The following is a 14,533-nucleotide window of genomic DNA, read 5'->3' as shown; positions in this document are numbered from 1 at the left end:
AAAGCCATGTTGCCTATCGCTACTAAGTCCATACTTACGCAAATGTGAGTAAATCCTATCTTTAAGAACTTTTTCCAATAATTTCCCTACCAATGATGCAAGGCTCACTGGCCTGTAACTTCCTGGATTATTCCTCTTGCTCTTCTTAAACAAAGGAACAATATCGGCTAATTTCCAGTCCTCTGGGACCTCTCCTGTGACTAAACTTTCATACAGGGCCTCAACAATTTCCTTGCTTGCCTCTCTCAGTATTCTGGGATAGATCTGAGCAAGTCCTGGGGACTTGTCTACTTTAAATGTTTTCAAAACACCCAACACCTTTTTTATATTGACAATGCCCTACAATATCAACATATTCCTCCCAAGAATCATCACTCACCATTCCTTCTCCTTTCTGAACACCAAAGCAAAATATTCGTTAAGGACCTCACCTACTTCATCCAGCTCTGCATATAAATTCCCGCCTTTGACCTTGAGTGGACCTATCCTTTCTGCAACTACTAACTTGCTCCATAGATATGTATAAAACACCTTGGGATTTTCCTTAATCCTGTTTGCCAAAGATACTTCAAGACCCATTTTTGTCTTCTTAATTCTTGGCGAGACTGAGGAGATACTATGACAACGGATAAATGGATACCGCACAACAATCACCATGCAAGGGCGCCCCCTCCCAGTCGGGGAGCATTTCAGCAGTTAGGGACATTCGGCCTTGGACCTTCAGGTGACCATCCTCCAAGGCGGACTTCGGGACTGGCAACCACGCTAAGTGGCTGAGCAGAGGCTGATAGCCAAGCAGAGGCTGATAGCCAAGTTCGGTACCCATGAGGATGGCCTCAACCGTGATCTTGGATTCATGTCACACTACAGGTGAACCCAATTCACTATACACTCACCCAAATACACACACATTAACAGACACTCTCTCATATACAAGCTCTCTCTCAAACGCACACACATACATATCCCACACTCACACACACACGCAACCTCTCACAGGCTTATGCCCCATCAAACTCACATAGAGTCATAGAGATGTACAGCATGGAAACAGACCCTTCGGTCCAACCCGTCCACGCTGACCAGATATCCCAACCCAATCTAGTCCCACCTGCCAACACCCGGCCCATATCCCTCCAAATCCTTCCTATTCATATATCCATCCAAATGCTTCTTAACTGTTGCAATTGTACCAGCCTCCACCACATCCTCTGGCAGCTCATTCCATGCACGTACCACTCTCTGCGTGAAAAGGTTGTCCCTTAGGTCTCTTTTATATCTTTCCCCTCTCACCCTAAACCTATGCCCTCTATTCTGGACTCCCCAACCCCAAGGAAAAGACTTTATCCTATCCATGCCCCTCATAATTTTCTAAACCTCTATAAGGTCACCCCTCAGCCTCCGACGCTCCAGGGAAAACAGCCCCAGCCTGTTCAGCCTCTCCCTGTAGCTCAGATCCTCCAATCCTGGCAACATCCTTGTAAGTCTTTTCTGAACCCTTTCAAGTTTCACAACATCTTTCCGATAGGAAGGAGACCAGAATTGTACACAATATTCAAACATTGGCCTGACCAATGTCCTGTACAGCCGCAACATGACCTACCAACTCCTACACTCAATACTCTGACCAATAAAGGAAAGCATACCAAATGCCTTCTTCACTATCCTGTCTACCTGCAACTCCACTTTAAAGGAGCTATGAACCTGCACTCCAAGGTCTCTTTGTTCAGCAACATTCCTTAGGACCTTACCATTAAGCATACAAGTCCTGCTAAAATTTGCGTTCCCAAAATGCAACACCTCGCATTTATCTGAATTAAAGTCCATCTGCCACTCCTCAGCCCATTGGCCCATCTGGTCCAGATCCTGTTGTAATCTGAGGTAACCCTCTTTGCTGTCCACTACACCTCCAATTTTGGTGTCATCTGCAAACTTACTAACTGTACCTCTTATGCTTGCATCCAAATCATTTATGTAAATGACCAAAAGTAGAGGGTCCAGCACTGATCCTTGTGGCACTCCACTGGTCACAGGCCTCCAGTCTGAAAAACTACCCTCCACCACCACCCTCTGTCTTCTACCTTTAAGCCAGTTCTGTATCCAAATGGCTAGTTCTCCCTGTATTCCATGAGATCTAACCTTGCTAATCAGTCTCCCATGGGGAACCTTGTCGAACGCGTTACTGAAGTCCATATAGATCACATCCACTTCTCTGCCCTCATCAATCTTCTTTGTTACTTCTTCAAAAAACTCAATCAAGTTTGCGAGACATGACTTCCCACACACAACGCCATGTTGACTATCCCTAATCAGTCCTTGCCTTTCCAAATATATGTACATCCTGTCCCTCAGGATTCTCTCCAACAACTTGCCCACCACCGAGGTCGGGCTCACTGGTCTATAGTTCCCTGGCTTGTTTTTACCGTCCTTCTTAAACAGTGGCACCACGTTTGCCAACCTCCAGTCTTCTGGCACCTCACCTGTGACTATCGATGATATAAATATCTCAGCAAGAGGCCCACCAATCACTTCTCTAGATTCCCACAGAGTTCTCGGGTACACCTGATCAGGTCCTGGGGACTTATCCACTTTTAACCATTTCAAGACATCCAGAACTTCCTCCTCTGTAATCTGGGCATTTTGCAAGATGTCACCATCTATTTCCCTGCAGTCTATATCTTCCATATCCTTTTACCACAGGAAATACTGATGCAAAATATTCATTTTGTACCTCCCACATTTTCTGTGGCTCCACACAAAGGCCGCCTTGCTGATCTTTGAGGGGCCCTATTCTCTCCCTAGTTACCCTTTTGTCCTTAATGTATTTGTAAAAACCCTTTGGATTCTCCTTAATTCTATTTGCCAAAGCTATCCCATGTCCCTGTTTTGCCCTCCTGATTTCCCTCTTAAGTATACTCCTACTTTATACTCTTCTAAGGATTCACTCGATCTATTCTGTCTATACCTGACATATGTTTCCTTCTTTTTCTTCACCAAATCCTCAATTTCTTTAGTCATCCAGCATTCCCTTTCACCCTGACAGGAATATACTTTCTCTGGATTCTTATTATTTCATTTCTGAAGGCTTCCCATTTTACAGCCGTCCCTTTACCTGGGAACATCTGCCTCCAATCAGCTTTCGAAAGTTCTTGCCTAATACCGTCAAAATTGGCCTTTCTCCAATTTAGAACTTCAACTTTTAGATCTGGTCTATCCTTTTCCATCACTATTTTAAAACAAATAGAATTATAGTTGCTGGCCCCAAAGTGCTCCTCCACTGACATCTCAGTCACCTGCCCTGTCTTATTTCCCAAGAGTAGGTCAAGTTTTATACCTTCTCTACTAGCTACATCCACATACTGAATCAGAAAATTGTCTTGTACACACTTAAGGAATTCCTCTCCATCTAAACCTTTAACACTATGGCAGTCCCAGTTGATGTTTGGAAAGTTAAAATCCCCTACCATAACTACCCTATTATTCTTATAGATAGCTGAGATCTCCTTATAAGTTTGTTTCTCAATTTCCCTCTGACTATTAGGGGGTCTATAATACAATCCCAAAAAGGTGATCATCCCTTTCTTATTTCTCAGTTCCACCCAAACAACTTCCCTGGATGTATTTCGGAAATATCCTCCCTCAGTACAGCTGTAATGCTATGCCTTATCAAAAATGCCATTCTCCCTCCTCTCTTGCCTCCCTTTCTATCCTTCCTGTAGCATTTGTATCCTGGAACATTAAGCTGCCAGTCCTGCCCATCCCTGAGCCATGTTTCCGTAATTGCTATGATATCCCAGTCCCATGTTCCTAGCCAAGCCCTGAGTTCATCTGCCTTCCCTGTTAGGCCCCTTGTATTGAAATAAATGCAGTTTAATTTATTAGTCCTACGTTGTCCCTGCCTGCCCTGACTGTTTGACTCACTTCTGTTCTCAGCTGTACCCGTCTCAGATCGACCTCTTTCCTCACTATCTCCCTGGGTCCCATCCCCCCACCTTACTAGTTTAAATCCTCCCAAGCAGTTCCAGCAAATTTCCCTGCCAGTATATTAGTCCCCTTCCAATTTAGGTGCAATCCATCCTTCACATACATACTTAGTGAAGCTTACACACACACACACGACCAGAACATATGACTTTACAGTACAGTACAGGCACTTCGGCCTTCTATGTTGCGCCAACCTGAGCAATTAATCTGATGCCCATCTAACCTTCTCTGTCCCATTATTATTCATATGTTTGTCCAATTTGAATGCCCTTAACATTGGCAAGTCTACTACTGTTGCAGGCAGGCCATTCCTCACCCCTACTATTCTCCAAGTAAAGAAACTACTCCTAATATCTGTTCTAAATCTATCACTCCTCAATTTAAAGCTGTCCCCTCATGTTACTTCACCATCCAAGGAAAACAGCTCTCACTGTCCACTCTATCTCACCCTCTGATTATCTTATATGTCTCGATTAAGCCACCTCTCAACCTTCTCTCTAACGAAAACAGCCCTAGTTCCCTCAGCCTTTCCTTGGGAGATCTTCCTTCCACACCAGGCAACATCCTACTAAATCTCCTCTGAATCCTTTCCAAAGCTTCCACATCCTTCCTATAATGCGATGACCAGAACTGCACACAATACTCCAGGAGTGGTTTTACCAGTGTCTTGTGCAGCTGAAACATGACCTCGTGGCTCTGAAATGCAATCCCCATACCAATAAATGCCAACACACCATATATCTTCTTAATAACCCTATTAACCTGGGTGGAAGTGAGGTCTGCAGATGCTGGAGAAGGGCTTATTCCTGAAGAAGGGCTTATGCCCGAAACGTCGATTCTCCTGTTCCCTGGATGCTGCCTGACCTGCTGCGCTTTTCCAGCAACACATTTCCAGCTATTAACCTGGGTGGCAACTGTCAGGACCTGGACACCAAGATCTCTCTATTCATCTACACTGCCAAGAATTTTACCATTAGCCCAGTACTTTGCATTCCTGTTACTTCTTCCAAAATGAATTACATCACACTTTTCCGCATTAAACTCTGTTGGCCACTTTTCAGTCCAGCTCTGCATCTTACCTATGCCCCTCTGTAACCACAACATCCTTTGGCACTGTCCACAACTCTGCCTACCTTAGTGTCATATGCAAATTTACTAACCCATCCTTCTATGCCCACCTCCAGGTCATTTATAAAAACGACAAACAGCAGTGGCCTCAAAACAGATCCTTGCAGCACATCACTGGTAACTGAGCTCCAGGATGAATATTTCCTATCAACCACCTCCCTCTGTCTTCTTTCACCTCGCCAATTTCTGATGCAGACCGCTAAATCACCTCAAATCCCGAAACTCCTTATTTTGTACACGCGCACACACTCATACATACTCACTGTCTCTCCTGTACACACATGTTTATGGGGTGAATCTGTATTTGCAGAATTATATTTTAATTTGCTCAAAAAATGCATAACCTACTGTCAATCCATGTATGACTCTCTAAATCCCACTTTAGAAATAGAACCACTCTGACTCAAGATTGGTACATCGACAGACTTTAACCTCACACTTTTAATACATTGTCTGAGCTGAGATGACACATTTTGTTGGAAAACCTGAAGTTACCTTGAGAATGTGACTTAAGAGGAGGTCTGGGATTTACATATTAATGAACCAAAACTAGCAAAACCATTCTAAAAGATGAAAGACTTCATCTAAGTTTGTTTAATGTATTTCAGTCGCATAACACTGTAACCTTTTGCTATAAATTCTGTGTCTTGTGGTCCTGTTCCACAACCACCTGAAGAAGAAGCAGCGCTTCCAAAGTTAGTGCTTCCAAATAAACCTGTTGGATTATAAACTGGTTTTGTGGGATTTTTAACTTGTTAACCCCAATCCAACACCAGCCCATCCAAATCTCCGAACTGTTTGCATTCCTCTCACAATCTGCCTTGCCATCTATTTTTGTGTCATCTGCAAATCTGGCTACATTCACATCCTCCAATTTATTAATGTAAATTGCAATGTGTGTAATGTACGATGTATGTTGCCCTTACTTTACACAGCATCAAATCATTCCTAAACGTTTCACATCTATGACTGCGCTGTCACCTTATTTTCAGAGCAATCACATGCGATGTCAGTGATGGGGTCTCTGTGCTGCTCAAGTACTTCAGACACAGTGATGTTCGTTCCTTTTGGGGGAATATTGAAGACCAGGACTGATCCCGTTGAGGTGCCTGTAATGACAGGAACACACACTCAGGATGTCTCAGGAATGCAGTAATTAGAGAACAAAGTGTAAAATGCCGCAGGTTGCAAATTGAGCCAACATTGAAGAATAAGGGGAATGCCTGCAGTTAACACAGTATCTGAAGAGACATTAACTAATTCAAAGTATTCACTTCTTTGCTGTTGATAAATGTTGTCTGATCTGCTATATATTCCCAACATTATCTTTCCATCATATTATTGAGTGGAACATAGTACGTGGAACAACTCAGAAGAAATACGGAGGGTGGCATGGGCACACAATGTACTTTGGGTGAGGAACTTCAAAATCCATCATCAAGAGCAGTTTGGGAACCAGAAGAAGATTCCAGTTGCCATTTCTTTTCCCACTCTACTGCCCAAGTCCTTCTGCAGCCTCCCTACTTCCTCATCATTACCTGTCCCTCCATCTATCTTTGTGTCATCTGCAAACTTAGCAATAACGTCCTCAGTTCCTTCTTTCAGATCGCTAATGTATCATGTATAATGTACAGCTGTGGTCCCAATATTGACCATTGCAGAAATCCACTGGTGACCGGCTCCCATCCTGAAAAACATCCATTCGTCATCATTCTATGCCTTCTGCCAATCAACCGATCTTCTATCCATGCCAGTTCCTTGCCCCTCATCTTATTCAACAGCCTCCAACACTGCACCTTGTTAAAGGCCTTTTAGAAATCCAATTAAATCATGACCACTGGCTCTCATTTGTCTAACTTGCTTATTACCTTCTCTAAGAAATTTATCAGATCTGACCTCTCCTTGATGAAACCATGATGACTCAGCCCCATTTTACTGTCCATTTGCAAATATTCCACAATCTCCTCTTTAATACTGGACTCTAAAATCTTACCAATTACCGAGGTCAGGCTAATCAGAGTATAATTTCCCTGTCTTCTGCCTCCCTCTCGTCTGGGTGGAGAGTGTGACATTTGCCATTTTCCAGTCCTCTGGGACCCTTCCTGACTCCAGCAATTCCTGAAAGATCACCACCAATGCTCTACCATCTCCTTCAGAACTCTGGAATGCAGTCCATCTAGTGCATGTGATTTATCCACCTTCTGACCTTACAACATCCCCAGCACTTCCTTCGTGATGGCCACTACACTCACTTCTGCCCCTACTCTCTTGAAGTTCTGCTGTTACTGGTGTCTTCCATCATGAAAAACGATGCAAAGTTCCTTTAGTATTTCCTTGCTCCACTTTACTAGTTGTCCAGTCTCACTTTCGAGCAGTCCAGTGTTTACATTTGCTTCTCTCTTACCTTTTAGATATCTAAAGAAACTTTTGGAATCTTCTTTGTGAACCCTCCTCTGTGTCCAGTTCTGGTCATCCAGTTATAGGGTGGATATTAAGCTGGAGAGGGTTCAGAAGAGATTTACCAGAATGTTGCCAGGTATGACAGGTTTGAGTTATAAAGAAAGGCTGAATAGGCTGGGAATTTTTTCACTAGAGTGTAGGAGGTTGAGAAGCGACCTAATAGAAGTTTATAAAACAATGAGGGGTATAGATAGAGTTAATAGTAGTTGTCTTTTTAAGAGAATGGGGATTTCAAGAGTAGGGGACACATTTTTAAGGTGAGAGGAGAGAGATTTAAAAAAGACATGAGGGGCAACTTGTTTTACACAGAGGGTCATTCACGTATGGAATGAACTTCCTGAGGAAGTGGTGTATATGGGTACAATTACAATATTTAAAAGATATTTGGATAAGTATATGAAGAGGAAAGATTTGGAGGGATATGGGCCAGGAGCAAGCAGGTAGGATTAGTTTAATTTGGGATTGTTAGGCATGGACTGGTTGGACTGAAGGGTCTGTTTCCGTGCTGTATGATCCCATGACACTATGACTAGCTAGCTTACTGTCATAATTCATCTTCTCCCCCTTGTTGCTTTTTCAGTTGTCCTCTGCTGGTTTTTAAAAGCTTCCCGTTAATCTTCACCACATTATTTTACTTTTGATTTTACTGTCCCTGACCTCCCTTGTCAGCCATGATTACCTTGCCCTCCCCTTAGTATGTTTCATCTTCCTTTTCTGCTGTGCCTCCCAAATTGCTCCAGAAACTCCTGCCATTGCTGCTCCACCATTTTCCGTGTTAGGATCCTCTTCCAATCAACTCTGGCCAGTTCCTCCCTTATTTCTTTGCAGTTACCTTCACTCTATTCTAATACCGTTATATCCGATTTCAACTTCTCCCTCTCAAACTGCAAGGTGAACCCTATTGTAGTCACTGCCACCGAGGGATTCTTTCACCTTAAATTCCCTAATCAAGTCTGCTTGATTATAAATCACTACATCCAGAATTGCCTGTTCCCTCATGGGTTGTACCACAAGCTGCTCCACAAATATCAGCTCGTAGACGTTTCCTTTTTTCAGGATCTGCGACCACTCTGATTTTCCCTGTCCACCTGCAAACTGAAGTCCCCTATGATTATTGTAACAGTGCCTTTCTTTTCTATCTCCTCATTTATTTTCTGCCCCATATCCTGACTACTGTTTGGAGGCTTGTACCTAACTCCTATTAGGGTCTTTTTGTCTTTGCAGTTCCTCAACTGTACCCACACAGTTTCTATACTTTCTGACCCTAAATTCCTTTTTGCCATTGATTTAATTTAGTTTCTTACTGACAAGCGAACTGTGCCCCCGTATCCTTGGATATTTAATTTTCAGCTTTGATCCCCTTGTCGCCACATCTCTTTGATGCCCATAACATTTTTTACCTACTAATTTCAATCTGCGCTACAAGTTTATGTACCTTGTTCCATCAACTGCGCTCATTTAAGTACAACACTCGCCACCCCTTCTCATAGCTATCCCTGAAATTAGATTCCTGACCCTTTCCATATGTTCATCATTATTATTTGTTCTGGAAACTTTCATAACCTCTCCTGAGCCTTCCAGCCTTTAACTAATTTAAGGTCCTTGGTGACCACCCCATTTAGCCTTTCCACTAGGATCCTTGACCCAGGTCAGTTCAGGTGGAGCCATTCCCAACATTTTAGTTCTCCCTGTCCCAATACTGACATCAGTATCCCACAAAATGGAACCTATCTTTCCTGCACCATTCCTTTAGTCATGTGTTTACTTCCTTAATTATCTTATCTCTATGCCAATTTGAATGTGATTCTGATCCAGAAATGATAAACCTTGATGTCCTGTTCTTTCGTTTTGTTCTCTTGCTTACTTGGTCTCAACATGGACTACAACAGCTGGATCCACACCCTTGCTCCAATAATCCTTTCAAGCCTATTCCCGATGCCCCTTACTTCATAGAACATAGAACATAGAAGAATACAGCGCAGTACAGGCCCTTCGGCCCTCGATGTTGTGCCGATCCAAGCCCACCTAACCTACACTAGCCCACTATCCTCCATATGCCTATCCAATGCCTGCTTAAATGCCCATAATGAGGGAGAGTCCACCACCGCTACTGGCAGGGCATTCCATGAACTCACGACTCGCTGAGTAAAGAACCTACCCCTAACATCTGTCCTATACCTACCCCCCCTTAATTTAAAGCTATGCCCCCTCGTAATAGCTGACTCCATACGTGGAAAAAGATTCTCACTGTCGACCATATCTAAACCCCTAATCATCTTGTACACCTCGATCAAGTCACCCCTAAACCTTCTTTTCTCCAATGAAAACAACCCCAAGTGCCTCAGCCTTTCCTCATACGATCTTTCTACCATACCAGGCAACATCCTGGTAAACCTCCTCTGCACCCGTTCCAGTGCCTCCACATCCTTCCTATAGTATGGCGACCGAAACTGCACACAATACTCCAGATGCGGCCGCACCAGAGTCTTATACAACTGCAACATGACCTCAGTACTCCGGAACTCAATTCCTCTACCAATAAAAGCCAGGACGCCATATGCCTTCTTCACCGCACTATTTACCTGGGTGGCAACTTTCAAAGATCTGTGTACATGGACACCAAGATCCCTCTGCTCATCCACACTACCAAGTATCCGTCCATTAGCCCAGTACCCCATCTTTTTGTTACTCTTACCAAAGTGAATCACCTCACACTTAGCTACATTGAACTCCATTTGCCACCTTTCTGCCCAGTTCTGCAGCTTATCTATATCCCGCTGTAACCTGCCACATCCTTTCTCACTGTCTACAACTCCTCCGACTTTCGTATCATCCGCAAACTTGCTCACCCAACCTTCTAACCCCTCCTCCAGGTCATTTATAAAAATGACAAACAGCAATGGTCCCAAAACAGATCCTTGCGGAACACCGCTAGTGACGGCACTCCAAGATGAACCTTTGCCATCAACTACTACCCTCTGTTTTCTTCCAGCCAGCCAACTCCTAATCCAAACCTCCAACTCACCCTCAATGCCATACCTCCGTATTTTTTGCAGTAGTCTACCATGGGGAACCTTATCAAACGCCTTACTAAAATCCATATACACCACATCTACCGCTTTCCCCTCGTCCACCTCCTTAGTCACCTTCTCAAAGAATTCAATAAGGTTTGTGAGGCACGACCTGCCCTTCACAAAACCATGCTGACTATCCTTGATCACATTATTCCTATCCAGATGTTCATAAATCCTATCCCTTACAATTCTCTCTAAGATTTTGCCCACAACAGAAGTGAGACTCACCGGCCTATAGTTACTAGGGTTATCCCTACTCCCCCTCTTGAACAAGGGAACCACATTTGCTAGCCTCCAATCTTCTGGCACTACTCCTATAGACAACGAGGACATAAAAATCAAGGCCAATGGCTCTGCAATCTCCTCCCTTGCTTCCCAGAGAATCCTAGGATAAATGCCATCAGCCCAGGGGACTTATCTATTTTCACCCTTTCCAGAATTTCCAACACCTCTTCGCTACATACCTCAAAGCCATCCATTCTACTTAATTGTGACTCAGTACTCACATTGACAACAATGTCCTGTTACTGATTGAATACTGACGAAAAGTATTCATTCAATCTCTCCCCAATCTCTTCAGCCTCCACACGCAACTTCCCACTACTATCCTTGACTGGACCTATTCCTACCCTAGTCATTCTTTTATTCCTGACATACCTATAGAAAGCCTTAGGGTTTTCCCTAATCCTACCAACGAAGGACCTTTCATGTCCCCTCCTTGCTGCTCTTAGCTCTCTCTTCAGGTCCTTCCTGGCTACCTTATAACTCTCAATCGCCCCAATTGAACCTTCACACCTCATCTTTACATAGGCCGCCCTCTTCCATTTAACAAGGGATTCTGCTTCGGTACTAAGCAGACAACATTTCTGATCCTGCTTACAAAGGATGCTATCTACATCCCTAATTATAGAGTCTCCCATTACTACCACTTCTTTGTTTGCTCCCCGCTCTCAATTGTGATCATTCCGTACCATGTGCAGTGGTCAGTTTGCCTATTCTCCTTATAGTCATTTTTCTCATCGTCACAGGCAGCAAATACCACATATCTGACACTGAGGCTCCTCTAATGCTAAGTTCAGGATCCCTTTACCTACCTGATGTGTAGTCACACACTCCTGTCCCAGAACACTAGTCAAATTTGAAGGACTTAGAGTCATAGAGATGTACAGCATAGAAACAGACCCTTCAGTCCAACCCGTCCTTGCTGACCAGATATCGCAACCCAATCTAGTCCCACTAGCCAGCACCTGGCCCATATCCCTCCAAACCCTTCCTATTCATATACCCATCCAAATGCTTCTTAAATGTTGCAATTGTACCAGCCTCCACCACATCCTCTGGCAGCTCATTCCATACACGTACTACCCTCTGCGTGAAAAAGTTGCCCCTTAGGTCTCTTTTATATCTTTCCCCTCTCACCCTAAACCTATGCCCTCTAGTTCTGGACTCCCCGATTCCAGGGAAAAGACTTTGCCTATTTACCCTATCCATGCCCCACCTAATTTTGTAAACCTCTATAAGGTCGCTGCTCGGCTTCCGATGCTCCAGGGAAAACAGCCCCAGCCTGTTCAGCCTCTCCCTGTAGCTCAGATCCTCCAACCCTGGCAACATCTTTGTAAATCTTTTCTGAACCCTTTCAAGTTTCATAACATCTTTCCAATAGGAAGGAGACCAGAATTGCACGCCTAACCAATGTCCTGTACAGCCGCAACATGACCTACTAATTCCTACACTCAATACTCTGACCAATAAAGGAAACGCCTTCTTCACTATCCTATCTACCTGCGACTCCACTTTCAAGGAGCTATGAACCTGTACTCCAAGGTCACTTTGTTCAGCAACACTCCCTAGAACCTTACCATTAAGCATACAAGTCCTGCTAAAATTTGCGTTCCCAAAATGCAGCACCTCGCATTTATCTGAATTAAACTCCATCTGCCACTTCTCAGCCCATTGGCCCATCTGGTCCAGATCCTGTTGTAATCTGAGGTATCCCTCTTCGCTGACCACTACACCTCCAATTTTGGTATCATCTGCAAACTTACTAACTGTAGCTCTTATGCTTGCATCCAAATCATTTATGTAAATGACAAAAAGTAGAGGGTCCAGCACTGATTATTGTAGCACTCCACTGGTCACAGGCCTCCAATCTGAAAAACCACCCTCCACTACCACCCTCTGTCTTCTATCTTTGAGCCAGTTCTGTATCCAAATGGCTAGTTCTCCCTGTATTCCGTGAGATCTAACCTTGCTAATCAGTCTCCCATGGGGAACCTTGTCGAATGCCTTACTGAAGTTCATATAGATCACATCTGCTGCTCTGCCCTCGTCAATCTTCTTGTTACTTCTTCCAAAAACTCAATCAAGTTTGTAGGGTCTGACCGCCTCCTGAAACACAGATTGCTAGGCAAAAAGGAGCTCTGTTCCTCCTTTATTCTTGTTTCAAATATACCAAGCTGTTCATGTCTAAAGATTTTAAAGACATATTCTGAATGCACATTAACAAAACTTCAGACAACCCTATACCGTCTCAAAACTCAAATATTATACTAAATCTAAGACCTTCCTTTCATAACAATATAAAAATAAATCAAAGTTGAAGCCACACATCACTTCACTAAGGTACCCAAGTTATCAAATATTAATAGCATAACATGAACATTCATCGCAAACAACACTCACTAACTGAACCATAGGAGCGGATCCCTCTGTCATACCTTACTTGCGATTCCAGCTCAGTACTCACCCACACAGATATAGTTGCTCCTTGTAGCTGCAATTCCTCGTGCAAACACAGCCTCTGCTGGGAAAAGGAAAAAGGCAAAAAATTGAATTTTCCTCCATCACAGTTTCTTGGGACAGGAACGACCTACTGCAAACAATTGCAGTACATTACATTACATTTCAAATCCATCCAGTGACTGTCAATCCTTCCGTTAGTTCAAAACCTTTTATATCCAATCATTAGGATACTAGGAACTAGTAAAACCAGAGGTGGCATGATAGCTCAGTGGTGAGCACTGTTGCCTCACAGTGCCAGGGATCTAAGTTCAATTATAGCCTCAGGTGAGTGTCTGTGGAGTTTGTACATTCTCCTCATATTTGCATTGGTTTCCTCTGGGTGCTCTGGTTTCCTCACACAGTCTAAAAATGTACAGATTAGGTGGATTGGCCATGCTAAATTGCCCAATAGTATCCAGGAATGTGTAGGTTAGGCGGATTAGCCATGGAAAATGCAGGGTTACAGAGATATGGTAAGGGGGGGGGGTTGTAAGTCTGGGTGGGATGCTCTTCGGAGAATCAGTGTTGATTTTTTGGGCTGAATGGCTTGCTTCAACACTGTAGGGAATCTGTGATAAGAAAGGAAGATTCAATTGTATTGTTGTAGTATCGTACATTACCTCAAAACATCCCACGTTGTACGATGGAGAAGTGACATTTCAGAGGGGAGTACCGAGGAAACATTGCTCTGGTTGAGAGACAGTATTTTTTTTTAAAATGTCATTTAGGGGATGTAGGTTAGACTGGCAGAGCAAGCATTGTGTGTTATTCACAAATCTATTTGCCCTTGAACTGCTGCACTCCACATGTTGTAGGTTGACCTGCAATGTCCTTAGGGAGGGAATTCTAGGAATTTGACCCAGCAACAGTGGAAGAATGGAGACATATTTCCAAGTCAGGATGGGGAATGGCTGGGGGCAGGGAGATGCAGATGGTGGCATTCCAATGTACTTACTGTCCTTGTCGCCCTAGATGGAAGGTACTGTTTAAAGATCTTTGGTGAATTGCTGCAGTACATCTTGTAGCTAGGTCACACTACTGCTTTTGAGGCAATACTGCACTCTTGAAGGTGGAGTCTGTCAACAGCACATAAAAGATTCCAGGGG

General features: G+C 43.6%; 1 protein-coding gene across 1 annotated transcript in view; it reads right to left on the bottom strand.

The window, feature by feature from the left end:
• wdr54 (WD repeat domain 54) overlaps positions 1-14,533 on the bottom strand; it is a 72,487-nt gene that overhangs the window by 41,516 nt on the left and 16,438 nt on the right. Inside the window, exons 4-5 of the mRNA XM_087992129.1 lie at positions 13,393-13,449; positions 6,094-6,221 (exon numbers count right to left, since the gene is read on the bottom strand). Coding sequence (XP_087848255.1) covers positions 6,094-6,221; positions 13,393-13,449 — 185 coding nt within the window. The remainder of the gene's footprint in view (positions 1-6,093; positions 6,222-13,392; positions 13,450-14,533) is intronic.

This window comes from Chiloscyllium plagiosum, unplaced genomic scaffold, assembly GCF_037043375.1.
Source record: "Chiloscyllium plagiosum isolate Xiang-an unplaced genomic scaffold, Cpla_swu_hap1 HiC_scaffold_1, whole genome shotgun sequence".
In the NCBI taxonomy this organism is placed as follows: Eukaryota; Metazoa; Chordata; class Chondrichthyes; order Orectolobiformes; family Hemiscylliidae; genus Chiloscyllium; species Chiloscyllium plagiosum.
Note: the sequence above shows the minus strand (reverse complement) of the source record. Positions and strands in the feature narration are given on the sequence as shown.